Below are 27,983 nucleotides of genomic sequence, written 5' to 3' on the forward strand. Positions count from 1 at the left end.
TACTCATCTAACCTCATTATATATCCACCTAAAACACAACATTTACAGTCAGACACATCTCTTTATGTAAAACAAAATGCTTGTATAAACAGAAACAGGTTTTTAAGTAAAGAATAAATAACCACAAGCTCCATCCCTGATGTAAAAATTAAGGAGATTATTTTTTTTTTTTAAATATTTCATTCAGTCCCTTATAATCAAAACATGCCGCCACCCATCTTTCCTGTCCAACAATAGTGCAGCAGCAGCTGCTGCTGTCAGTCAGCTTTCTGCTTTAGACAGAGCTTTAAGCTTGACCGGAGGGAACTTGAAATATGGGCAGGATCTGAGGCTCCGCATGGGATTGTCGGACGAGGACATTTTAAACACTGCTTTTGTGTGTAACCGAAAACCACAGAGGGTTAGAAATAACAGCCCCTTCGAGATCAGCACCCACAGTGACCCACATCTGAAAGGGCTTCACCTTTGACCACAAGACACTTACTGTGGTTGGCTCGTGCACAGTAACATGTCCTGTTTAGGGTGTGCTTTTCTTCCTTCAGACATGGACGCTCGGCAGCCCAAAGCCATGGAGGACTCCAGCACCAAACAAGGCAGTAAGAATTTGGACTTGTGTTCAGAACCCTTTATTTATTTACTCTCTGTCTAGTCCCACTTCATATGCTGTAAATGAACTACGAGTGGTTCTTTCTGGAGAGGCAGTTGTGCTGAAGCTGGAATTTTCTGCAATCATCTCTGTGTGAAGTGAAAACAGAAAGAGGGTTTAAAACCGTGTAAGCACTCCACAAGCTTGGCATTGTCACAGTGGGCTTTCCTGACCTTTTATCTAAACCAGCATTGCATAACGCAAAGTTGTGGGTTGGATGCTCTCATGTCAACGCTCTCATGCAGCCAACGCAGCTCAGAGGGAGATGACGAGCCTCTGTGTGATTCACAGAGAAAAGAGTCAAGAAAAAACACATCACTGTGGTTTTCCTGATTAAAGTTTGTGGTACTTTTGCACATCTTTTATCTGACATACATCACTTGAAATGTTGAAAGACAAACTTACCTAATGCACAGAAATCTACCTTACTTTTGGAAGGTACTGTATAACACTAAGCTGGAGATTTTAACCTGCAGGAACAAACAAAAAAGCTTGTACAGGATGTTACACAGTTTATCCTCAAAAAGGTTTTACGAGTCAGCAAATCACATAGCAAATTTGTATTACTTGTAAAATGCATGAAAATTGATACCAACAAATTCAGTCACTTCTAATGTGATTACTTGCACTCTTCTCATCCTGTGTTATTTGACTGTGAGCATGTCTATTCCTCTCTTTCTTGTTCATTTTTGTCATCATGGCATCGTGGTTTTACTATAATAATTTAACAAAGATACTTTTCTTTACAGATGCCAAAGAGGATGTCAGTGAGGATGCAGAGCTGGCCAAAGCCATCATGTCTCGGCAATTCCACCCGTCGGCCATTGGTCCTGAGACATGGGAGGGATACATCTTCTCTGATCAGGAGATACGGATCAAAGAATCCACAGACCTCTATGGAGCTGTACTCTGGCCCTCAGTGAGATCTTATCCTCAGTACAGTAAACTGTTAGGACAAGAAACTAAATATTTAGTTATTCTAAAAGTACGGTTCACATATTATTAATCTGTAATATTTATCTCTGGGAAAAGAAACCAATTTATTACTCACTCCCCAAAAAGACTTTTTTTTGTAAAATAAAGGATGTCAACACAAATGTGTATTCTGAAGAAAATGTGTTTTGGTCTCCAAATAACTGCATTTTAGACTAATGTGTCCAAAAATATATATATTTAAAAATCCAGGACTTCATTTTTATTTTATCTGTAAAACGTTATCTTGCCTAAATATTTTTCTTAAAGAGCAAAAGTTTTGTACTTCCACACCTTCCATAGAAGTTAAAAAGTTAAAGTCATGAAGTCTCTGAAATAGTGACAAGAGCGGCCTTTCTGTTCAATCTTACCATGTTTTCTCACTTCAGTAGTCAGGAGCACACTGAATGTCACCAAACTAAATGTTTGAGGTTTAAACACACAGACATATTCTTGCTGATGACCCCTCATATTAACCAGAAGTGTATTGTCCTCCACCAGGCCATGGTGCTGTGCCATTTCCTGGAGACCAACCAAGACAAATACAACCTGGCCCATAAGAATGTGATTGAGCTGGGAGCCGGAACTGGGCTTGTCACCATTGTTTCCAGTCTGTTAGGTACTCCAATAAAAATCTGAGGATTTTCATGGATGTGATCATGCTTTCAGTTTACCTTGTAATTACTTTTCTCTGACACTTTTCACTGTCTCTCAGGTGCTAAAGTGACATCCACAGACCTGCCAGATGTGCTGGGAAACCTCCAGTACAATGTTACACGCAACACCAAGGGCAGATGCAAATACATCCCTCTGGTACATTTTATTTTTAACACAGTTATAACACAGTTATAACACAGTTAAATTGCCCAGTGCAAGTTTAATTTACAACTTGAGAAAATAAAAACAAATGTAAAATGTAAAATGAAACTCAAAGTCTGTTTCGGAATCTATTAAATCACTCTGATATTTTAGTGCAAATAAAATAAAGCTTCAAACTCATCATAAAAAATGCATTTTTGGCTATCAATTGCTTAATAGGTTTAATGACTCTCTCCAGGTCATGGAGCTCATCTGGGGTCAGAACGTGGCTGAGCTTTTCCCTCGTGCTACACATCGTTTTGACTACATTCTGGCAGCTGACGTGGTGTATGCGCATCCTTACCTGAATGAGCTCATGGAGACCTTCGACTACTTCTGTCAGGACGGCACTCAGATACTGTGGGCCATGCGTTTCCGCCTGGACCCGGAGAACAGCTTTGTGGGCCGCTTTCAGCAGCGTTTCCACCTTGAGGAGCTGTATAACCTGCCCAGTCTGAGTATAAAACTGTACCGAGCCTGGAGGAAGGACAGCAGGGCCAAGGACCAAACAGAGGCCGTATGAGAATAAGAACACACAGGACACTGAATACTTACTATGAATCTGGGTCTCAAAAATCATATTAAATGTCATCAACAGCAATTGTTTGTGTGTTTGCAGGCCTGCCAAAATAAATGACGGACATCTGCGATTAACTGTTTACAATGCTCTCAGCACACTTTATTTAATTTGAAAATCAAAGGGTATAAATATGTAAATAACTACTTTCGCAAATAAATTCTGCAACTTTGTATGTTGTTGTGTGTAATTTGTTAAGAGATTCATCCTAGTGGGGTTAAGTTTGTGTCTCTGTGTTGCCTGTTTCACTACAAATTCACTGCGCACTGACAATGTATGGAGAAATTGGTTTGTTCTATGACTGGTCAATAATCTAGTTAATATATTCAAAGGTGAGCTTGCTGGTTGCTGCTGCAATACCCAGCTGCTTAAAGTCAAACTGATGGACAGAGATTCTACTTCAGGATTTCTTGGTAAAGACCAAAATTCATGGTTCCATTCATTCATTTTCTGTGACTCTTCTGGGTTTCTGAAGCAGCAAAGCAGCCCCAGATCATCACACTATTATTTTGTTCTGGAATGCAGGATTAGTTTTGTAACAAGTAGATCACTTTTAAAAAAGTTCTTCTCTTGTCTTTTTAGTTTAACATCTACTTTTACAAAATTTTATTTTATCAAGATTGAACTGGTAGTACTGTTTCTTGAGCTGCACAGTGACGCAGTTAGTACTATTGCATTACAGCAAGAAGGTTCTGGTTTGAAACACGACCTGGAGTTTGCATGTTCTCCCTAAGAATGCACAGGTTCTCCCCTGGTTCTCCAGTTTCCTCCCACAGTCCAAAAACATCACTGTTAGGCTGTGTCTGAGGCTCATTATCCCTAGATGTGTGTGAGGGTGGGTGTGTGTGTGTGTGTATGGTTGTTGGTTCTGTGTTGGACTGGTGGCATATCCAGACTGCACCCAGCCTCTTGCCTCATAACCACTAGAGATATACATCCTTCAAGGACTAGCAGATATAGACAATGACGTATTAAGAAACAACTTTAAAAAACATATGAATCACTTTGAGATCAAGTCTTATTCCTGAAGTTATTTTTGAGTTTTTCTATTAGTCAATTAAACTGTTAAAAGTCATAGTTTAGCAGCTCAACACTTTGAAGAGGTTAAATTAAATATCACACTCATATTACTCTTTTATCTGGCTCTATGTATGCCACTTCAGTAACTTGAACACCAATGCTCTGCCCAATTTCTTCCATATTTTGGAAACTCACCAGTTAGTTTATTATATTGGAAAGAGTAAGTTTGAGTCAGCCTCTATAAATGTAACCGGTTAAATCTGATACGTTAATGATTCCAAATCCTCCAAGGTTTTTGGGGTCGCTTTCTGTCCTGCCGTTCCTGATGGTTCTGGTGGATGTGTGTCTCTGAAACGACAGGAGTGTTGAAGAGCTGGATTAAAGGGCATCTAAGTAGGTGGGCAGTAAATACCTCCGCCTTTGTCAAGACAAATAAATACCCAACAGCTGAAGCCTGTACATGGCCTGATAGTGCTCACTTCATCTCTCTTTTCACAGCCTGTTAATACTAAAAATCCTCTCACAGAGACACAACGCTGGAACTCTGCTTGTCATCAGGCTAAATAAAACTTTTAATGTTTTATCAAACTTAGCCTGCTACATAAAATCAGCCAGTCACTGACTTTTACAACATCAACAACAAAACAACCAAAATCCAGGATTTAAAATGAGATTTAGATTATAATGCATGATCCTAGTAGATGACGTGGTGAGGTATGTCTGATGTTGTCAACATTAGAGCTCCCTTATTTTCGCCAGAGCTTGATATGTGCAGGATGCAGTCCAGCCTGATCCTGTTACCCTCTATCTCTGCTGAAGCAATTGAGGCCATTGCAGGAAAAGCGAGCAAGAGGTATGAAGGCATCCCAGACTACGTGACTAATTTTAAATAGACTATTTGAACCACTGACCCACCCCGGTGTTAGGGCATCTTTGCAAAAATAAATGTTTACTGACAGATTAAAGTTACTCTACACCTTTTTTCAATATGGGCAATGTTTCTCCCTTTAAAAAAACATTAAAATGTGTAGGAGCCATATATACATTTTTGGAGCTTAATACAAAATGTTATTTTGTGTTTATGTGAGTTAAAGTATTTACTCTGTTATTTGAAAAAGATAAGCGTCTGTAATTGTATTGTGTTTGAGCTTATGACATGGTGCCTTTTGATTGGTTAGTGACTAATTAGTTTATGAAAGACGAAAGTACTTGCTCTTTGTAAAAGTCTGGCACCTTGAGAGTAACACAGTCTTTTGACCGTCACTTTCTATTTGTTTTGAATCTGTTTGTTATTTTTATTTTCTTTTAAGTTCAGTAAAGACTTAAAGATGATCGTCGGATTCAAGACCTCTTTTTTTTTTTTTTTAGAAGAAATGTGTCGCGTATGAAAGAGCTTTAAGGGGCTAGACTAGTGAGAGCTTGCCGCACTTACAAAATGAATTGCTTTTTCTGTCACAAGTAACAGTTTCAAAATACTCTTTGAAGGTGTTGAGTTCATGTGATTGTCATCATAGCACAATAATGCAGGTAACTTCTTCTATCATGACATATTCGGTGTATATCCGTTTCTGCTTCTGTTTGTCAAATGGAGTCAACAGGTCAGTGACAACATCCACTCTCTGCCAAGATGCTATCATGTCAAACATAAATCATATCCTGGGTTGGTTTTCTGCACAGTGAAAACCCGTGCTATGTCGTTTAGGTTTTTTCTATTAGATAGAGTCAACCGATTAAAACCGTTGCGCGGCCATAATTTATTAGGACTGTTCTGAACCTTAACAAACGTCATTTTTTGTAGGTATAACATTCCTCCTTTTTATATCAGATTATTTTAAGGGCTAAGGACCCCCGCTATCTGGCTCTCTGCAGATGGACCACCAGCAGACACGTCCTGAAGCAAAAAACTCGGCTTACTTGACCTGCCCTTCTTCCTGTTTGCTCCTCCTCCGTCTCCTCTTTGTTTGTGCATTTGACACTTTGGGCTCTCTGCTCCTCACGAGGTTTATTCCTAATGAGCGCAGCTCTAAAAATACCCTTCTGCCCTTGTAATGATGATGGGAGTGTCCTGTTGGATGCTGAGCCTCTATAACATCGCAGTCCATAGTATTCAGACACAGTTGGGGTGCTCTTTCGTGGGAATTAAAGCAGAATTGGATCACAACTAACAGGTAAGAAACCAGAAAAAGAGTAATGATATAAATACAGCTGAGTTGAAGAAAAAAGAAATTTAACATTTAACAATTTAACATTGCTTTAATCATAGTTATGTTTACTCATAATAATTACAAATTCAAATTAAATATAAACGACCTTCTTTCTAACAACACAAAGGATTTTATATGGAAACTTTGTGTTCACCATTTGTGGAAGAAACAAGCTTTGCCAGAACAGAGGATGAAGATGAGGCTGAAGAAAATGAAGAGGAGGATAAAGGTAACTGTAACCAATGTGGTTTCTGTGTTTGACTCACTCCACAATACATCTGAAACTATCATTTTTCTTTCTTTCTTTCTTTCTTTCTTTCTTTCTTTCTTTCTTTCTTTCTTTCTTTCTTTCTTTCTTTCTTTCTTTCTTTCTTTCTTTCTTTCTTTCTTTCTTTCTTTCTTTCAGATGATGCACAAACAGAGGAATCAGCTGACAGGAAGCAACGACCGACAGCCTTTCTGCCGTGTTTTTACAGCAGAATGGGCAAAGAGGTGTACAGCTACGCTGGCCATGAGATTGTTATCGAAGAGGGTCTTGACTCATTTGCAGGCATGATATGGCCTGGGGTGAGTGTGCTGGTGCTGGTTCTGAGGTTTTATTTTGTATGTGGAGAAGTACAGGCCAGCCATGCTTCCCTTTAGAAACACCACTGAGACTTAAAGAGATCTGACAGATACAGATTTTTGATTTTGCCACTTCATGTTCATTGTAGAGTCAGTTAAGGTTATCCACTCTGCACTGTGGCATTGCAAAATGTTCATAAATGTTTTGATTGAAAAAGCCAAGAGAACCTTGCCAATTCTTTGCATCCCAGTGTAGATTTTTCCCTTCAACACAGAAAGGGAAAAATCTACAATTTATACTTCCTTTTCTACATTAAGTTTGAAGACTATAATGTCATGTTTGGCTGTAACATACTAGCAGAAAGAGGTTATTTATGCTATAGTGGACATTTGGGTAGTTGCCACATTATATGTTTTACTTTGCATTCATTCTTTGGGTTTGCACACTGACAGTGGGAATATTGTTGTTTCTCCCAGGCTTTGGCTCTCTGTCACTACCTTGAAACTCACCGTGACCAGCTGAATCTTGTGGACAAAACTGTCCTGGAGATTGGAGCAGGAACTGGTCTTGTGTCTGTGGTAGCGACACTTCTCGGTATGAGTGAATGTGAATCTGTCTGCATTGACTGACAATGAACGCATGCGATTGCTTTGAGAGGTCTGTATTTTCAGGTGGTTGGGTCACAGCGACAGACCTTCCAGAGGTTTTGAGTAACACTAGAGCCAACCTGTGCAGGAACACCAGGGGTCTCTGCCGACATGCACCCCAGGTGACACCTCTGTCCTGGGGCTATGATCTGGAGAGCACCTACCCTTCGTCCGTCTACAGGTATGACTACATCCTTGCAGCCGAAGTGGTTTATCATCATGACTTTATGGATGAGCTCTTGGTCACCATGAAGCATTTCTGCAAACCTGGAACAACACTGATCTGGGCCAACAAGGTCCGACTTGAGTCCGATCTAGTGTTCACGGAGAACTTTAAGAAAGCCTTCCACACAAGTCTACTGGTCGAAGAAGGAGAGATGAAGATCTTCATGGCAACTAGTAGGGAAGGAGATGATGAAGTAGATCAGGGACTGGAAATCCAAGATCTGTTGGGAGAAGAAGATGGAAAGACTGTGGAGGAAGAAAGCCACAAAGACAAGGGTGAAGACAAACCCTCCTGTGCCTGTACAGAGGTGAGAGCTGATATACTGGACAATTACAATGAGGAGGAGTGGGAAGAAGACGAAGAGTTTGAAAGTGATGAGGAGGAAGAGGAAATTGTGACCTCCAAAGATGATGAAACAGATGAGCAAAATGAGACTGTTGCAAGCAATGACAACATTTCTGGTGAGTTATCTTCGCACACAAATAATTTAAGTACCAACGGATGTGTCAGCACTGTTTGCACATTACAGATGTTCAACAAGCTCAAGTTTAGTTTGAAAAAAAAAAAGAAAGTAATTCACAGGGATAATTTATTTCATACAAAACAGGTCTGGATTTTGAGTTGTTAGGTCCTTGTTGTGTTTAAAATGCTGTTCTTCTCTAGACTGGTGTGTTAGTTTGCCAGCAGTCTATAAAATGAAACAAACAGCCTTAATGAGAATGTCAGGAGTGCTGCAAACTAAATCTGAGATTCAAGAGAAGGCCAAAACATAGTGAAGCCAAAGGTATAACTAGCTGTCCTGAGATAGCACAGAGGGTTGGGTTGCTGGGCCCCCTGGTGTAGAGTATCTCAGATCTCAAGGAAGGGAGAGAGACTTGTTTTTTTAATGGCACTGAGCTTATTTAGTCAAAAACAATATCATATTATGTGCATTTATATATTGTAAATGCACATTTACAATATATATGTAAATGTGCATTTACATATATATTGTAAATGCAATATATATGCATTTACATATATGCATATATTTTAAATGTTTTTATACTCTACACTTAAGCCTTATGTTTTGTTTCATGCTTTCTGAGCTACACCATGTGTCTGTTGGTCTCTTCAGAACAGGAGTCTTCGGACCAGACAGTTGTAAGGCAGAAATGGGTTCCAAACATCATTTTCCGCGTTAACAAAGACATCTACCATTACGTAGGGCAGGACATCGTCATTTATGAATCCATAGATTCATTTGGAGCAATGATGTGGCCAGCTGTGAGTGTTTCTGATAACAGTTTGCTACAGTAAAAAAAATCATATAACCTTCTTTAGCTTAACGTCATATCAGCAGTGTTTTCTTCAACTTGCAGGCGTTGGCTTTGTGCTCCTTCCTTGACAACAACAGGGACACAGTGGACCTGCGAGGGAAGGGGGTGCTGGAACTGGGATCAGGAACAGGATTGGTAGCTATTGTGGCCAGTCTACTGGGTGAGCAGCCACTAGACTCATTATGGTGTTAAACATAAACAGGACACAATGAACAAGACCAAAAAAAAAATCTCTGATCTGATTGTAATACTGTTTCACAATGAATGAATGAATAGATAGATATTTTTGGCAGTGAGATAGCAGACCCAAACGGACACACAGACATCCCTCACAAAGGTGGAACTCTCCAGTGTTAGATTGGGGATCCAAAGGCCAGAAGGGATATACAGTATATTCCCTCTGACATGTTCCGGGTCTGCAAATTGAAGAGGGGGCAAAACTAAGTGAGGCACTGGGGAGGCATCTTGATCATATGCAGACACCACCTCAGCTGACTCTTTTTGATATGATGGAGTAGCCACTCTACTTTGAACTTCTCGCCATTTCTAAGGGTGAGTTCAGCCACCTTATGAGGGAAGTTCATTTTAGATTGTTTATAGATTATTTTTTTCTGTTAGTCATGATTCAAGACAAGACACTCAAGTCTCCACCACTACGCCTTGAAAATGCGTCCATAAACGCCACAAACAGATGAGGGACAAGGGGTAGACTTCACCTCCTGTACCAGAAACAAGCCCAACCCTAGCATGAGAATGCAGACACAGTTTTTGCTTTGGTTGTACAAAGACTGTGTAGCTTTAAAAGCATCCCCCAGTATTGGGAGACACAGTCATAGACCACTTCAGCAACTTCGTGTTACAGGGCAACCTTAAACAAGGACCTGTGTTGCTGTTAACAGAATCATAATATTTTACAAATGACATTCCTTTCTTTCTGTATCAACAGGAGCTTCAGTCACAGCCACAGACCTTCCAGAGATATTAGGGAACCTTCAAGCCAACTTAATGAGGAACACCAGGGGTCTCTGCAGACACACACCCCAAGTGGCACCTTTGTCCTGGGGCTATGACCTGGAGAGCACCTACCCTTCGTCTGTCTACAGGTATGACTACGTCCTGGCAGCCGACGTGGTTTACCATCATGACTTCCTGGATGAGCTCTTGGTCACCATGAAGCATTTCTGCAAACCAGGAACAACACTGATCTGGGCCAACAAGGTCCGACTTGAGTCCGATCTAGTGTTCACGGAGAACTTTAAGAAAGCCTTCCACACAAGTCTACTGGTCGAAGAAGGAGAGATGAAGATCTTCATGGCAATGAGTAGGGAAGGAGATGAAGGTGACCGGAACAGACTGAGTAGGCCTACAGGATGCAGGCTCAAAGCCTAAGGAGGTTTAAAGGACTTAATGTTGAACCTTTCTTTGTGATTCAGTTTTTTCAAATGTCGTCAGATACCCACTAACTTTGTTAAAGGTTGGCAAACATGCAAGAAGATCAGTTTACAAATGTTTTGCTCGAGACTCAGTATGGAAGACATGTTTAGGTCAAAGATTGTTGGCTTCAGTAACCTGAAGAAACGTTTAAATGTCAGCTTAGTATCAAAATATTTAGAATAGTGGTCTTGGCAAGCTTTACTTTGGCAACCAGATGCCACTTTACAAACTTAACATGACCTGTTGTATTTTCTTTACGACAGAAGTTGTTTTACTAGAAACAAACATTTGAGTTCATCCTGAAGTGAATTTGCTGGCATGTCTTAAATGATTTCCACTTGTGAATTACAGAATTGATTGGAAATAGCCTTAAAATCTAGATTGATAAGCATCAACAGATGCTTCTTTAAAGTCAATGTAGTTTCCATGTTCACGTTGTGTTAACACACATCTGTATCCTCCAAACATCCAGACCTTCTGCTCTTATAGGAGGTGGTCAGACTTGCTGGGTATCAGATAAATAGGAGAATATACTTCCCCTTTTCCGGTTAAATCTTATTGAAGATGCAATGGTCTAGTTGCAATAATGAAGCTCACTGTACTGGGGAAACCTATTATAGAAATCCTTGTCTATTTGGAGGTTCAATGCCTTTTTGTTTAACAAACTACTTTTAATGGCTCAAGCTATGTGGACAATGTGAATTCTTCTCGTCTTTTATATTTTTCAGACTCGTAATACAGAAAAGTGACATGTGAGCCCGTTTTAAATATTTTTATTCAGTGAACTTTCTTGTTTGTGACTTTTCTTGTGAGCACAAAATAGTTTAACAGTGGCTCAGGTCTTTCCCACATGATCCAGAAAGGATATAAAATGATATAGAGAATACAGCTTTAACTCATAACATTCTGTGATGAAATAGCATTTGATAGATTTTTATGGCTATAAATATAAACAACATCCACAGCATCCATAGCAAGCATTCGTGAAGTTCTTATGAACACCAGAGGAGCAACGGCAATAGATATGTTTGGTGTCAGAGGTCGAAGGTGAAGTCTTGTGGTGAAAACTTAAGGCCATTTTTGGAGAGACTGTAATTGGCAACGCATACTGTTGTGCACAGCATATGTTCAAACAGGAAACTCAATGAAAAGGGATATTAATAAAGAGGCTAACTCTCGCAAAGGATTCCTTCCAAGAGCTAGAAGTGGTCTATGCTGCGAATAATGCAGAAAGTGAAACTGTTTCAAGCTAAACAGAAACGCAAGAATCTCGCGCCACTGATTCACCATCAGACTCCAGAAGACAAGAGGCCCTAAAAGCAGATACTTTACATTCTTAGGCATCAACTTTCCAGCCAGTGTGCTAAAAACAATGAAAGATAAAACCAAAGCCTTTATTTATACTACTAGTTTTAAAAAAAAAAGTGAAATAATTTCCCCCCCATCTAATAAATATTTGTTTCTTTCCTTTAACATATTGATATTGAATCCAGCTTAACAAGAAAAGTTTTCTTTGGTTACACAAAGAAAAGGGGCAAAAGATAACACTTCTGCTTTTAGGACTATAAAGCAAAGAGGATCATTAACATGAAAATTAAATTTAATCACATAGCCCTCATCTGTAACTTCAGGTGAGACATTTCCAGAAGGACCAAACCAGTATTAAGTTCAGACAAATCAAAAATATCTTTAGATTATCTGGTTTTAAAATAATTTCTTGTAACTATTAAGGGTCAAAGAGTAAATATTTTATACATTTTAGGCTTTCAATATCTCTTTCAATGTATGAAGGAAAGTGCAACTGTATTTTGAAGCTTTGAAGGCAATTGAATCAAATCCGAAATTGAAAGCATCAAAACTCTCAAGTCACAATTGTCAAAAATGAGTATTTCTAATGTTAAGTATATTATGTGAAACAATTATTCAAAATAGGCTGAAACTACTGGTGTGGTCCTTTTGAACAGCTAGGGTCCCATTAAGAAGAATGCTGTCTCACTTGTGCAGGGAGAAATGTTCTTGTAGACAACATAAATTCATACACACACCCACCCATCAACCATTGACGTTTCTCCAAAGCATAATTCATGGGGAGAGGGAAAAAAAAATGTGTCAAATTGAAAGAAACTAAAATCTGATTCCTCATCAAAACTAACTTTTCATACACCTTAGAAGACATGCATATATGCAAAATACATCGATTAAGATAAATTCTGTTATATCCCTATTGCATCTTTATATTTTCATGGTACGAGTGTATTTACATTACTTTATGACACTGTGTACATATGCAGCATTCTGAATGCTGCCGAGAAAGCTGAACAATACTGAGTGGAAATTTGATTGTGTAACCTGTTCCGAACATCCCACTGCTGCCCAAAAACTGCATCATTCTGAGAGTGAGGTCTGGTAAAAATGGAGGCTAAATGTGGCGCTCAGGAAGAGTCAAGCCTGCACACGGTGCTGGGATGAATCATGCGGCTTGACTCAAAGAAGCTGATGAGTGAAACGACTGCGAGGGTGGACGGATGCTACAATCTCTGCAGCTTTTCCTGCACAAATCTCTGCCACCGTTAGTTTAGCTCCATCTTGAAAGGTAAGATAGGTTGAAAGGCACCGCGACATTTTTTGTGTTCAAAGACAGACAGGACTGACTTGTCAACCCAGGATGGCTGGAGCTATTCAAAAAAAAAAAAAAAAAAAAAGAAAAATGGGCTTGTGATCAGTCCAATCCCTGCTTTTCATTTGGGATCATCAGGAGGAGAGTTTCTGCAGCAGCAAGTCTGTCTCTCCTCTTATTGAAGTAATTTTAACGGATTTTTACAGTTTTCTGCTCTGATTTCCGATGCATCCCTGGAGTCCACAACGCCAGTTTTTACAGTATTTACACATGAAGAGAGGTTTTTAATGCAATGAGTTAGGAACGCTGGGGAGGAAGGGATATTTAAGCCTCTGAATTTGTAGTTGACAAAGAAAAAGCAAAACACAGGACAGATTATAGTTCTCCATATTTTTCTGTTGGTGGGGATTCAAAATTTATGACTCGACTGGTTTTACAACCCATCGCCTCACAAAATTTGGCATGCATGAAAATATTGACGCTCTGGGTCAGACCCTAGTTTGATGTCTTAAAAAGAAAACGTCTCCGGAGGCAGCTGGTTGGTCAGATGCATAGACCATATGACCCTGAGGGACATGTCATCAAATTCGTCCTGTTACAGACTGTTGGAGGTCATGCCGTCCCATGCATGTGCCTGTTTGTGCTTAGAACGGTGAATAATCTGCGGGGTACATGACGGGGAGCCAGTTCTCACTGAAGGCAGTGCAGTGCGTCCAGCCGAGGTGACGCATGAGCTGCAAAACAAAACCCAGGAGATGATTTGATTTAATTTTTTTTTACACCACCAGAAACTGGTAGAAAACATGTTTTATCATCATGCTGAGCATCGATCATTGATACTCTCATACCTGGATGCAGTTCTTCATGTTCTCCTTACTGGGCTTCTCCTCAACCATTTTGGAGGCGTATTTTAGGGCTCGGCCGTACATCTTGTTTGCCAGGGCGTGTTTGTATGAAAATGTCAAAACCTTAAAAAAATAAAAATAAATCACGAACAAAGAGTGTTAGGTTAAATGTTTTCTGAACTAGCTTATAGCTTCAATTCAGCCAACAAAATAATTTTGGATCAACTTTCAGAATTTGTGGCTTTTCTTTCACTGTTGAGCAAGTGACAAGTTCATCACAAGAAAGAAAATTAGTAGGGAGACGCATTAATTATTTTTGAATGTACCTACATATCTTTCTGTTGATAGGTATGTCAACAGAAAATGATATACCTATCAAAGCACTGATTTGCTTTGAGTTTAGCAAATCAGTGACTATGCTAAACTCTCCTAAAATGACACATCACTCTGTCAATAAGGTGGCCTCAAATAACACCACTGAATGTGTCTAAAATACAAAATTCTCACCTTGATTGCTGTGTTTAGGAAGCACAACCTAACATGCTGGTTTTAAGATTAATCCAATAGTTCATCTTTACAAATTGATCAAATGAAGATGTATTCAGTCTTACTGAAAGGCGCAGCAGATTGTTAAAAAATAACTTTTCGGCACAGAATCCATGACTTCCAGTCCTTTTCCAGGTACAGAACACAACAGCACATAAAGCAGCTGGATTCCGAGTAGGACTGAATAATTTTTCTTTCATCTTGATGTTTTCTAGTTTCCTGAATATTCTCAATGTTTTACGTAACCTTATTTGATCTCTACATTACATTGTAGTACAACAATTGCTTTTCAACTGGTTGCCATGGCATCCGTTTTGTCCTTTTGTCCAAAATTCACACACACACAAAAAAAGTCAAGAAATAAAATGCATAATTTGCCCCAAACAACCCGTTTGATTTATTTAAAATTCTCACCTTTGAGTCAGTTAGCTCCGCCCACTTCTGCACCTCCCAGAATGTGTCCATCAGGGCATTTGAAGTGTTGTCCAGGGGGTCGTCAGAGCTGCTAGCCAACTGCTCCCCGACCTCCTCCTCTCCTGCCGCAGCTTGCTCTGTAGCAACAGCCCCGGCGCCGCTCTGCAGCGTGGACGGCAGCAGGAGCTGGTCGGCCAAAGCGCAGCCTTTTCTACACAGGGAGTCCAGAAGAGACGACTTCTGCTTCTCCATGTCACTGAAAAACAAAATGTTTTATAGAGGAGGTGGGTTCACACTGCCTCAATCAACCCAGTCTTTGTCAAAAACCTGTGTGAAAGTGATGCTTACGTTTTGATGGAGGCAGCGTCCGGCCGAGGGTCTGTCTTCATGGTGAAATACACAGCCAGCGCCGTTTGGTCGATGTGGGACATGACGATCTCTGCTGCAGACACAACCTCTCTGAGGCGCTTCACTCGTTCCTTAACAAAAACGGGGAGAGATTCCGTACGAGGATTCTGCACAGCTTTGATGCAACTATTTACCAACCCTGTTTCCTGTCGTTGTTTACCTTCTCTGAGTCCAGCTGATGCAGTCTTTGCACATGAAGTGGAAGGTAATCCAAGTAGTTTTCCCTCAGTTCATCATAGATGGAACTCGAGTCCAACCTGAAGAGCCAAAAACGACAGATAAATTCCAGAGAAATAAAGAGGCTGTGTGGTATGAAACCAGCGAGAGAAACATAGCTTACTTTGTCATCCACTGAATCTTTAGATCCCTCACAGCTTCTGCAAACTCTTCCTTCAAATCCTTCTCTTTGTCTCCATCCTTGTCCTTCTCCTTCCCACCGTTCTTTGATTTGTTTGGGGCAGGGATTAGATGGTAGATGACTGGAACTATGTCCTACACCAAGACACAAGTAAAACAAAGTATGATTGAATATATATCTTCAACTTCTCAAATACTCTCTCTTCCTACCAATGTCATGTCTTCAGATAGTCTTTGCTCCATAGATCACTGAAGTGAAAATGCTTTTAAATTATCCAGTAGTGAAGGTTTAAAGTAGTACTATCAATACTTTTACAGACCACCAGAAAACCTTATAACTAATTCATAAAAACAGCTTTAACACTTGCGTATATTTCCTAACACATCAACATGCTTTGACATGATAGATGAAGATGTTTTACAGAAAATAAGTCATTTCCCAAAGTAAGGAGAGCAGCAGGCGCTCTGTGGTTCTAACTTGTCCAGTACCTTTTTAAATTTTCCTTGTCGTTTTGCAGAGGCCTGCCCCTGGTGGTCAAAATAACACACAGTAAGGAACAGATAACACAAACACCAGCCAAAAAGGATGTTTTCATTCGTCTTTCATCCTCAGCCAGAGACTCAGGGTCTCATTGCTAAAGATATAACTCAAACAGTATAAATATAATGCAATTTACTATGATCTTTGGTGTTTCTCCTAACCTTGTCTAATAGATCTGTTTACTTTTGTTAAGACACAAATAAAAGTTACAGAATATTTAAAAAATAAATAAATAAAATAAAGCTGGCAGCCCAAAGGCAATAGCATCTCCTTAAAATTAAACATGTAGGAAAAAGGATGAAAGATTCATTTTGTTGCCGATCGAATATTTTGAGAACAGAAGCCAATACACCATAAGGGTGCTACACAGTGCAACCCATATATATCCCCCGATTGTTTATAAAACAAAATTAAAACACAAAAACCAGAGGAAGGCAAAAAATTTTACATGACAGTGTTCGGCACAGTTGAATAATATATCAATTAAATCAGTCATTGCCTTATCACAATCAGAGGACAGACTGGGTGCAATATTTAGTAGGATGTCATATTTTAAGTGTCACATTCTCACTTTGTGAGCCAATGATGTATTTGGGAAGCTGAGCGTTCTCTACCTGCCCCTGATGTGCAACATGTGTGTTTTAGGTGGTTGAATTGCTTAAACTGGGAAGATGAAGAAGAAAGTAAAAGTGAGGAAACTTTGGGTCAATCAAAATCACCATCGCCAAGTCCAGGAATAATCTCACAGTTGAACATTTTCCAGATATTGTGCAACCCCAAAATTCCCAACCCAAAGCAAAAGTTAAGTCTTACAGTCTGTATTAAATTGCGTTCCCACAGGAGTTAAACCAACCAGCCAGATGTGAAAAACAAGCAGGACAACAAAGTTTGGGGAAAGAAAAAAAAAAAATGCTAACAAGGATCCCAATTATGAATAAAGAAAAAAAAGAAAGAAAAACTCAGCATAATACAGATCTGCCTGGAATGCAAACACTGCTTTTTTAATGCAGACTAATTTTTAACTTATACATTTTATTCTAGAACACCTCAAACTGAATCTCTGAGAAATATACATTTTCTCTGTGAAATTCACCAGGTAACAGGTACTGAGTCTCCATAGTGCCTAGTCACCTATTCTTTGTTTTTTCATGATAAAAAGATTTCCATCTTCAGATTTAGCCATTTTACAGCTGTTTGACGTCAGTCGCTTTTAAGCCGTAATTGCAAATCAAGTATTGACACCAACAATTCTCATTGGATTAGCTGGAGTTATTAGTTGTGGCCCAGAACAAATTAATCTTTACACCGTCACATAAAATGCAGCTAAATCCAACATAAGCCAACTCTGGCAAGGTCCGTTTCCACTGCAGTTGCAGGGGTAATTCTCTGGGGCAGATTAGCTCCCCCAGGACCAATGCAGACTAAAACAAGTTGCAGTCTACCCTGAAAACGGGCCTGGTAGGGAGGTAGGAGTTTTCAGACCGACTCTGAACTGAAGGCAGAGGTTCTCAGTAGGAGGAAACCTCTGGACTTCCTTCTCATATTTTCTGTTAACCGCAGTTCAGTATTGTCTTGTGCAAACACAAACCTTTAAACTTAACCACCCTTGATCAACATTATCATGTTTTATGGAATTTGAATTCAATTACGTACATTAAAGTAGACCTGGTCTACAGCTATCCAGGATTACTAATCATCCACAGGTCTTAAATTTGAATGGAGCAATGCTGCTGCAGGGTACGAACAGGAGACACATCTAACAATATTTAATTATTAAAAAGCTATGGATTACTACAAACTTCTGAGTCAGAAGTGATTTTAATTCAGTTTTGGAGCTTAAACACTGATATTGTTAGAAATGATTACTTTAGACAGGCGATTGTAATCTCAACTGGAGCCGCGTTAAGTTCAGTCCAGTGTGCTTATAATCCAATGTAGCCACTCCTTATCACACAGGTTAGAGTGTTAGCCTGTGACCACTATGAAACAATTTCAAATTAATTCATATAGTCAGATTTTTCAGAATCCCGTTCTGAACTCTGCTGTTGTAACGGCTGGACCCACGACCCGCTCAGCGTCAGGGGATACATAAAGCGCCAGGCTTTCTGGGAAATGTACTCAGAAAAAGCCACGGTAAATTAAAAGTTACAGGAAGTTCAGGAGACAAAACTAAAATTTCCAGGAACCCTCAGTCAAAACATGTTTTTTGTCTCATTTGCTGGGTTTACACCTAGAGCAACTTCCCAAACTCAAAAAATTTATCAAATACATTCCTAGGAATGGGCGATTACCATTATCGAGGTATACTGACAAAAAAATCAAGCGTTTAAAAAGCTAAAACTGGAGGTCAGACCTTTTCTACTGTCTCAAGTCCTCACCTGCTGCTGTGCACTGCTGGTCAGCTGACAGAAAGAACGTTGCTACGCTTTTGTCTCGCTTACAAAAACCAAATCTAGCTGTGTGAAACAGTGTGGAAACTACAGCACACTCATCACTCCTATTAATGCAAGCCTGCTTTAAAAGCAGTATCAGATGAGCACAGACCCTACAGAAGAAGACAACCTGACTAATTAACCAACTATTATCAAGCTGGGAGATGAACAACTGGTAAATAAGATGACAAAAATTAGCAAGGACTTCTGTGTATAAAAATAAGAAATCTTATAACTACAATAATCAAATTATTTTAGAAGCGGTGAGAATAATGAGCCCTCAATGCTAAAACATCCTGGTATTTTTATTCAAGGTTATTATGAAACTTGATGACCCATAAAAGACCCAAAGAAACCAAAACAAAAAAAGAACAAAGTGCACAAGTGAGAAGGAAACAAAAACAGGTGACAGTGGTGGTCAGTCTGGTTCTACAGGACACTTCCTGACGCTGGTCCATTCTGAACACTTCTGAAACAAACTACCTTCATCCAGTAGTTTGTTTTGCACACACCTGTCATTGTCTCACATTTCCATATATAATAATCATTTGAAAAATCTTTAATATGAGCTACAACAACATTTAATTTCCCTTTTTGAATCCATTTTTGAATTTAATTGAAATGGAAACTCAACATGACTTTTTGGTCCTGAAGAGCACAACTGAACATTTGAAGCAAAAAAATTCAAGAATGGAGCCACTCACTGCTTTCTTGCCATACTCGCTCTTGGGCACAATGAGGGAGCCTGATAGGTAACATCCTGGACTCGTGCCTTTAGGGATCCTGAAGGATGAAGGATGAATTATGATGAACAAATTAGGAAATTAGGATTAGGATGAACAAAAAATAAGCGTCACAGGAATACTGTGTTAATTAAAAATGAAGATGAAATACAACTCTTTCGTCAACAACGAGTAAAGAGATCATCTCCTTCTGTTAGAAATGTGAAAGGAAACACTCGACTGTGTGACTCACTTGTCGTCTGGCAGGGTGGTGACATAGAAAGGCTGTGTAGCCCCTGGACACAAAGTAACAGAGTTGGCCTTCTTCTTTGCCATGAGGGCGGCGCGGTGTGACTCATACACATCCAGACTGAGAGTGTTGGAAAGACGATGAGAAACCACAAACGGCAAATCCTTCAGGCGCTCCAGCTCACTGGACTGCTCGTGTCGGACCTGCAGACGGACCGTGTAATCCCCCTTTTCTAGCTTCAGGGAATACTGGAGAGAAAATAAATGTGATTAATCCCTATAACAGTTCTCAGAGATAATTTATAGTTTTTATTTATTTATTTATTTTAATAGCAGGGGCAATTTCTACAGATGTCCAACCTGGTGTGGGTAGGCGTCCCCTGAGCCCAGCAGTCTCTTGTTCTGGTCAAACAGCATCCAGAGCTGACTGTCAAACTCAGACTCGTAGAGAAGCTCGCAGAGCGTCGGGCAGCTGGGCGTAACCTCTCCACTCTTAGGCTGAGGACAGAGCAATGCACGATTATGCATCCATACGGCAGATTAATCGGCTCTGATGGGCAGAAAGTTGGGTGATACCTGGTGAAAGTTGTAGGTGAGGATAATTTCATAGAGCTGCCTGTTATTAGGCAGAATGTCCCGAACTCCCAAAGCTTTAATCTTTGAACTTAGAGGCCTGAAACAAACACCAACATGAGAAATAATTAAAAAACAGCACTTTAATAGATGAACAAGTTGTTGGTGTGCGTGTGTGAACACACCGCAGAGGCTGAACCCATGACTTCAGGGTGACAGTGGGGGATACCTCCTCATATCTCATGGGTGATGACACGTCAAAACTCATCACTCCCTCTGAGGCGTGCTGCAGAGAGACAAAACAGAGTCAGAAACAAAAGAGAACAATACTTGTTCTGATAGTACCGGTGTGTGTGTGTGTGAACTATTCTCACAATGTGTAGAGGAGAAGGAGAAGTGCTGAGGCCGTGGAAGGAGATGCTGTAGTCCACCGTCACGTCGCCCAGGCTCGCCCACCAGCGGGCTATACAAAACTCCACAACCCGACCTGACTGCAAAAAAGGCAGGAACACACCGAAAATAAAACAGAGGTTTTCTGCTGATTCTGGTGTGTTTTTAGTTGAATGCAACGTCCACATACCAGCACTGCAAAAGCCTCTGTTAGAGAACCTCTTTCTAGCAGTGAGGAGAACTTGTAGAACTCATTGGCTCTGTAGGCTTTTTGCTTGACCAGGTGAACCGCATGAAGAACGAACTTCGAGGACACGTCTCCAGAATGGGAGGTTAGAGTGATCTCTGTAGAGGAAACCAGGAAAAAAGAAAATCATGAAACAGTAAAAACCCCAGTGTGTTTTTCTGTCCTGCAAGCTTTTAATAGGAATTATGAATGTAAAAATCTATTTTTTTTTTCATTTTATCCAGGGCTCGTTTGACTTTAAAATCTTTAAAACTTAAATGCAAAATAAATATCTAGTAGGGTTTTATTATCTGTACTCAAAAAAACCCTGAAACGATGCTGAAGTTAGCTTCTGATTCAACATTGTAGTAAAGAGCCATCTTTTTTTTATTTTATGTACCAAATAACGTGCTCCATTGAATATCTACTATAGGAGCCACAACTGTAGATTAGCGCAAACTTCATCCGAGTTAAAACTTTAATTTAGATTTTGTCTCCCACAGTCAGAATTTGTCAAATCTATTCTGCCAACATACATCCATGGCTTTTGAACCATAACCACGGTAAAACAATCTGAGATTAATGTAGCATTGGTCTGACACCTCCTGGCATTCTGGATCTGGTTCCTATAGGAGGAGTCACTCCAAGTGTCAGGCAACATAATCTACATCAACAGGCGGGTTGTGGAACCGACAGTGGAAATAGACACAAGTCGTGTCCTGCTTAGATAAAATGGATCCCGGAAAGCAGCGTCTATCACAGAACGTTCAGGAACTCTTCGCGGAAACTTTTTGTGATATACTGACTGGAATGAAATGGCAACCTTAAAACAACTCAGCTCCACATTGTAACAGAAACTGGATGGCTTGAATAAAAAACAGGATCAAATTTAACACCGCTCTCATGTGAAATTGTAGACTGTTAATATCTACTAGCAATGTTATACTCTACCATCATGAACACTTTCATTTTGTGGCTAAGGTCCGTCTACCTTGTACGCTTCCAGAACAGCCGCATATATTAACTCCACCTCAAATAATCTACAAGACTAGAATATTGGACTTTTTTTTTAAACTTTGAAGAAAAATCCTGGATCACAATCAGCTTTTTCGTTTTATACTACAAACCATTTTATTTATCTTCAGCAACATGTCTTGGAAAATATGAGAAAGTGACCAGCAGCCTGTGTTGGTTAGACACATTCTCAGCTGCCACCACGGAGCAACTGACCTGCCCAGGAGGCTCCCTGAGGAACAGTGACGAAGTGGCGTCTGATCTGTCCGGGTCTGAAGTGGACGTCTGAGAATCGCACCTCTTGATTACGACTATCAGTCACCCTGTTGGTGCAAAGAGGGAGAAACGAATAAGAGCCAAAACCACAACAGAAAAACCAAGATGAAGTCCACACATTGTGAGAACATACTTGGCAGGGATGATAACTGTGATAGGAACTCTGAATAGTGGGCCACAGGTGGGGGCTGCTGTATCATAACCACAAACCTGAAAAACAATTAAAAACAATTTTAAAAAGAAGATAGCGTTTTTTTAAGCTGTATTCATTCCATTTTGCCATCCACGCACCTCGGTATAGTGGACTCCCTCTCTCAGTCCTACGGGATCGATCCGGACGTTGATGTGTCGACACTGGTTCATCAGCTCCAGATGGGAGGGGCACTGGACCCATGGGACGGCACATGTTAGCGCCAGGTGTAGCTGCAAGGAAATTCGCTCGGAGTTTTCTGTTCAACAAAAAGAACAGATTATATTTAAAACAAATAGAAACTATAGATAAAAGGATGTAAAACTGAGTCCAACCATTCAGTTGTGCTACCTGTGTTCTCTGGGAAGATGGGTTCAATTCCAACCCCGTGATCAGAAGGTGCGAGAACTTGGACTGGTTCCCTGAGGTAGATGCCTCTCTGTGAACCCACGCTGACCGAGAAGCCCAGGCGGCTTGTGGGTAATGAGGCGTGCTGAGTGAGGTAGTCTAAAGCCTTGTCCACCTGAGAGAAAGAAAGCAATTACTTCACTACAAAAGAATACAATAAGTTTAAAGAAAGATTTAAAAAAAAAAGATGTAAAAAATAAAAAATACCTGGATTATTCCATGACCCTGTGCAAACACTTCAATGTCATCGACCTTCTGAGCGGTGTTCTCCAGCGCTCTCCTCACAGCAGGAACAGAGGGAGGGATCCCGCTCTGCTTCAGGCCTTTCTCATTTAAAAAAAAAAAGTTAATCACACAGAACCTTCAGTTCTGAAATCACTCACTTCTAACAATGTTACAAATCAACTACAAGCCCTGCAATCCAGAACACACCTGACAGAACGAGCGCGATGCCTCCGCAGGCGTTTGGCGAGGACATCGACGTGCCGTTCATCAGCTGGGTGCCACGGAGCGTCCAGTTGGGTACGGATGCGATGGCCCCGCCTGGAGCGCTGATGCTGACCCCGAGGGCTCCGTCGGTACTGGGACCCCTGGATGACCATGTGTACTGGTTGGGGGGCAGCTTCTCTCTCAGGGAGTACTCGGCCACCATCATGTCTGGAGTCACGTACGCGCCAACTCCTACAGGGACGACGGTAGCAATTAGAGCAAAAGTCAAGAAAATTCAAAGACTACTTTTAGCACGTTCAGAGAACGTACCGATAACGCTGCTGGTGGTTCCTCCTGGGCAGCCGACCGTAGAAAGACAGGGGCCGTTATTTCCTGCACTTGACACAAAAATCACGTTGTGCTTCTGCACAGCCTCTGTGATCACTTCACAAATCCTCCTGAAAGACAAGTGGTCCACGACACTTAGCAACAGCATGCTAAAACAAAACACACGGCAGGAAAATTAGAGACCCTCTCTGCTATTCTTACCCTGAATTAGGCCAGTGGGTGGCTTCCCCGTAGCTATAGTTAACCAGGTCACACTTGTAGTTGATTACTTCAATCATCTTTCAGACACAAAGAGAGAGAGACCAGAAATAAACTAGTGCAAAAACATCATTTAATGTATACATTATGTAGGTCTGCACAATATTAGGAAAACATATAACCAGTATTTTGTCATTATTAAAAAAATGGTTGTAATTAAATAAGATTTTCCTTACAAAGCTAAATCATTAAGAACAATAAGAGCACATCAAACACACCACATATATTGTTAATTCATGAAATTCTGGAATTAAAAAAAAAAATGTAATAATTATTTTCTGTCTCGATTGTGATGCATCATGCAGCTTTAATGTTGAGGTATCTTTTTGAAGGAATACCGCTCGGATGAGTCCGGTGCCAGTTTCCATGGTGCTGAGTCGAGTGTCTCCGATCTTCAGAGCCAGAATTTGGGCACCAGGAGCCACGCCGTTTCTTTCTGGTTCCTCTGGGAAGTAACCTGCCGCAATACTCGCCACATGGGTCCCATGAGCCCCTTTAAGGGAGCACAGAGTCAGATTGGAGAAGAAAATTTGGAGTCAACATCATGCTCAATGAACTGCTTACATCTAGATCTAAACTGAGAAATTAGCTAATTTTCATCTTCATCCACCCTGACTATCCAGACAAACTCAAAATTCATATCACATCTCAAAAACTAAATGCACCATACAAAATTGCTACAGGGTCACACCAACCTTAATATTTGGACAAAAACTCAAAAGTTTTTTTTTTTTACTTTAAGTATTAGTGAGTCACTTAAAAATGATGTCAGGCTAATCACAAAAGCTCGACGAAGCTTTTAAAAAGTAAATTGAGTTATTTATTGTGGTGTGTCAGCTGATAACACAGAGTTATGAAATATTGGTCGACTTCAACAGATGCTGGCAATTCTTTCATTTAACAATTTTGCACTATTTCCAGGAATAACTGTGATAAATCTATTAAGCATTTAAACTGACTGAAAGGTAGAAAGACCTCTGATATTCTGCTTTAGGGTAACTCACCTCCACTGGTAACGATGCAGAGTGTGTTTCCTTCGTCATATATGTTAACAGAATAGTTAAGCATCTCAGCATTTCCTAAAGTGGCATATTCTTGTTTCTCTCTGTATGAGCCCAGGACGGTGCACTGGGACAGTTCTCCACACTCCGATGTGTCCACTACCGCCCTGAAAACAACAAAAACAGTCTTATACAATGGAAATGATAGACATGCTATTTCTGCATGCCAGTAAATAATGAGGAGGGAATGTAAACAAGAGCCGACTTACTTCCACGTGACGCCATCGTGCCAAAGCACACAGTCATACACTGGCCCGGGATCACTGTACTTCTTCTCTAGAGATCCCAGCAGCTCTGACTGACACTGCAGGTCTTCCTTCTGCAGCTTTTCCATCTGAGGAGAGAAGATGAAGGATGTGTCAGAGCCAGATATGAGAATCATCACAGCAAGCAGAGGCATGTCGCTGCAAGCAGGACCATTAGGTTTAGAGTTTGTGTTGTGGATCTGACCTGAGAAGGCGTGGGATGAGCGAGGTCAAACTCCTCTGTTTTGCGACAGACCTCAGCGAGGGCTGCTCTGTGTGCTGGGTCCCACATCTTTTCTTTTCGCTCTTTCTAAAAGGGAGAAATGTGCAAAAATATCAGATTTAGTAAGAAGCTTACTAAACCAAATCCCTGCTGGTAATATTTACTAAAATGTAGAAATCTAAATTCAAATCAGAACTTTTTTCCCCCATGCACAGCCTTTTCTAACCAGCTAAAATATCACCAACGTTTGTGTGTGTGCCACGACTCCCTGCGCGTTTGATGTTGTGCTTTCTGCACATCAAAAGTAATAAAACATCAAATCTCTGACAGAATTAGAGCAGCAATCATTGTCACATCTCCCTACCTGTATCCTTTCCTTAAGAGCCTTGGGGAAGAACTCGTAGCCATTTTTAACTCCGATGCGAAACTTCCCTGATGGGTTGACCCAGGCGGGAGGGATCTGAGAGACATAAAAAGACGCAGCGAGAGACGAGATCACCAAAAAGTGAACTTGGATTTAGGACACTATGCAAAACAGAAAATTTCACAGTTGAAAGTGGCTATGAATTCAAATAATAAAAATATGGACATCATAATGGTGTTTCCCCAACCTTGAGCGTTCTTCCAGAGAGGCCAGTGATTGTCCCATCTTTAGGCTCCACTGCTGTGGTCATGTTCACGTCACCACTGCCTGTTGTATCAATGATGTCCACGATCTTTGGTTTCCCCTCAGTGGTGACCTAAAGATTCAGTTCAAAACAGAGTAAATAGATCTAGAAATTTAGACAAGTCCTTGTTCATTGACAAACTAGCACAGTCAGAACACGCTAAGATATTCACATACTATTCTGAATAACTTAGAAGCTTCCAAAGTTTTACAGAAGTTTGTTTAAATATAATAATAGAAGAAGGAGTAATGTGATCTAAGCAAAAAACAGCATTAAAATAAACTATTTGCTTATTGGCTGAGTTAACCATTCAAAGACCAGCTATAATTTTTATAATTTTGGGTTTTATTGCTGATTGATCATATTTAAATGACTACAATTTCCATCCTTCCATCCAAATATTAGTTCAGTGTTTTAATTTGCAGGTTTCATTGTAAATAAAAACCTGCATGAGAAAAAAAAGAGTACATCATTAAGATGTGTTCCTATTTCTTCTAATATTGAGGGGGGGAAGTGTCAAACACAGTTCTTCTCAACTGAGTTGAGTTTACTGTTCAAATATAGAAAGCACATCATTTGTGTTTAAGAAAAAAAACAACTATTTTTATGGGTTTTTGAAGGAACCTGCTATGTATTTGACCAATCATACTTTAAAATAATTAGACATCAATATGGCACAGCTGTGATATTTGAGATACACAATGGTGCTTTTGCATCTTGAACACATTAGACCAGATCCACCTAGTAAACAATACTCAAACCTGTATAATGTTGTAGTCATTGTATTCTTTAAAACAGTTCATGGTCAGTTCCTTAGCTTCAAAGTAACCTTCAGGTCTAACATCAAGACTACAATGATTAGATTGTACCTGATCTAACGTGGTTTAAATGGGACATTTAGTTTCACATAAAACATCATAATCCTAAAATGAAAGTACCGAAGTGGCCAATTTACTTGTTTCCAATTTTAAAGAACTTGTAACCAGTGCAGACAGGTTCACAGGTTCGATTTTTCAAAGTGTATTTAGTAGCTTTAATTTTGGATCCCATTTTAGGTCGTCTAATGCAAGCACATACTGTATATAGCAATACCTCCTGTACAGTGTTGTCACAACTACATTAAGTTTGGCAGATCTCAAATTGTACATTTATTCTTCCTTTGCATACAATAATCCAGGTCAGCTTTGAAAAGTCCGAGCACTTTGTACTTTGAGCCAGAGCTGATTTAAGATGCTCCAGAAAACAAATAAAAGCTCTAAGTGGTTTTGAAAGCTACGATTCGGACACCAACTTCAACTTCGTAAGAACAAACGTTGCTAGCTACCCGGTTAGCATTTATGCTTAATTAATAAATGTAAAGACAGTTTAAAGCCCGCTTGTGTAGCTCTGAAACAAAATTTATAAGCACAAGAAAACAATTGCCATAACAGACTTTAAATGTACTTGGCTGTCATAAAAATATATTTGCTAATTGTTCTAAAAATGCTATTTGGGAACGCCGGCCTTTAGCATTGCTAGCTTCGACCATCTCGGTCTTCGCTAGCACGAGGCAGCCGGGCAGATTCACCTGCATGCCGGGGGCCCCGGGGTCCACGCCGGTGTCGAGGATAGCGATGAGCACCCCTCGCCCGTCATAGTCGGGGAACCTGGTGAGGTAAGAGGCAGCGCCGGTTTCTTTCTTGGGGAGAAGCCCGTGGAAAGGGAACGGTTCGTCGGTAGAATGAGCAGCCATGATCCAAATAAAAAAGGAGCGACAATGAAAACAAAGCAGCGAAATGGGGAAGAGACAAGAGAGCAACACGGCGGGTGAGACGAGGAGGAGAGCTGATTAAAGGCGCAGTGCTTGCTGTTTTCTGCACACGCTGGGGAACACCACCAGAACTTAAAAGTTTTTTATGTCATGCTTGAGCCAATCATAACTAACCTCGTGTTATTTTTGAGCATATTTCTTTAATATGTCTGACATGGTCTGTTACATATAGCATATAGTCTGAATGCGTGGATATTTTGTAACACACAAACTTAGTTTGATCAAAAGGGAGGAGATCATTATTATAACTCCCACAAGAGGGCAA

The 27,983-nt window shown here is 40.2% G+C and overlaps 3 protein-coding genes across 5 annotated transcripts; 2 read left to right on the top strand and 1 right to left on the bottom strand.

Moving 5' to 3' along the window:
• The first annotated feature begins 264 nt into the window (after positions 1-264).
• mettl21e (methyltransferase like 21e) lies at positions 265-3,228 on the top strand. The gene is made up of 5 exons (XM_032559941.1): positions 265-596; positions 1,396-1,565; positions 2,120-2,237; positions 2,334-2,431; positions 2,676-3,228. Exons 1-5 carry the CDS (start codon positions 509-511, stop codon positions 2,997-2,999), a joined length of 798 nt encoding a protein of 265 aa, XP_032415832.1. The 5' UTR covers positions 265-508; the 3' UTR covers positions 3,000-3,228.
• Positions 3,229-6,110: 2,882 nt separating this feature from the next.
• On the top strand, positions 6,111-11,892 carry mettl21ca (methyltransferase 21C, AARS1 lysine a). Of its 2 annotated transcripts, none has more exons than XM_032560493.1 (8): positions 6,111-6,241; positions 6,405-6,506; positions 6,684-6,844; positions 7,319-7,436; positions 7,514-8,176; positions 8,833-8,981; positions 9,077-9,194; positions 9,981-11,892. In XM_032560493.1, exons 2-8 carry the CDS (start codon positions 6,413-6,415, stop codon positions 10,421-10,423), a joined length of 1,746 nt encoding a protein of 581 aa, XP_032416384.1. In that variant the 5' UTR covers positions 6,111-6,241; positions 6,405-6,412; the 3' UTR covers positions 10,424-11,892. The 2 variants fall into 2 exon arrangements, with proteins under 2 accessions (XP_032416384.1, XP_032416386.1); XM_032560495.1 differs by having other exon boundaries at positions 6,151-6,241; positions 6,444-6,506.
• On the bottom strand, positions 11,227-27,759 carry tpp2 (tripeptidyl peptidase 2). Of its 2 annotated transcripts, XM_032560491.1 has the most exons (29): positions 27,476-27,759; positions 25,852-25,980; positions 25,605-25,700; positions 25,223-25,327; positions 24,982-25,106; positions 24,716-24,879; positions 24,050-24,204; positions 23,655-23,731; positions 23,436-23,563; positions 23,109-23,357; positions 22,884-22,999; positions 22,620-22,791; positions 22,370-22,527; positions 22,212-22,288; positions 22,019-22,125; positions 20,753-20,907; positions 20,547-20,663; positions 20,358-20,458; positions 20,176-20,272; positions 19,960-20,097; positions 19,604-19,848; positions 19,333-19,411; positions 16,145-16,183; positions 15,639-15,790; positions 15,459-15,555; positions 15,239-15,369; positions 14,891-15,146; positions 13,934-14,053; positions 11,227-13,819 (listed from the first exon to the last, which is right to left on the bottom strand). In XM_032560491.1, exons 1-29 carry the CDS (start codon positions 27,638-27,640, stop codon positions 13,730-13,732), a joined length of 3,840 nt encoding a protein of 1,279 aa, XP_032416382.1. In that variant the 5' UTR covers positions 27,641-27,759; the 3' UTR covers positions 11,227-13,729. The 2 variants fall into 2 exon arrangements, with proteins under 2 accessions (XP_032416382.1, XP_032416383.1); XM_032560492.1 differs by lacking the exon at positions 16,145-16,183.
• Between the last annotated feature and the right edge of the window lie 224 nt (positions 27,760-27,983).

This window comes from Xiphophorus hellerii, chromosome 4 (assembly GCF_003331165.1).
Source record: "Xiphophorus hellerii strain 12219 chromosome 4, Xiphophorus_hellerii-4.1, whole genome shotgun sequence".
NCBI classification, from domain to species: domain Eukaryota; kingdom Metazoa; phylum Chordata; class Actinopteri; order Cyprinodontiformes; family Poeciliidae; genus Xiphophorus; species Xiphophorus hellerii.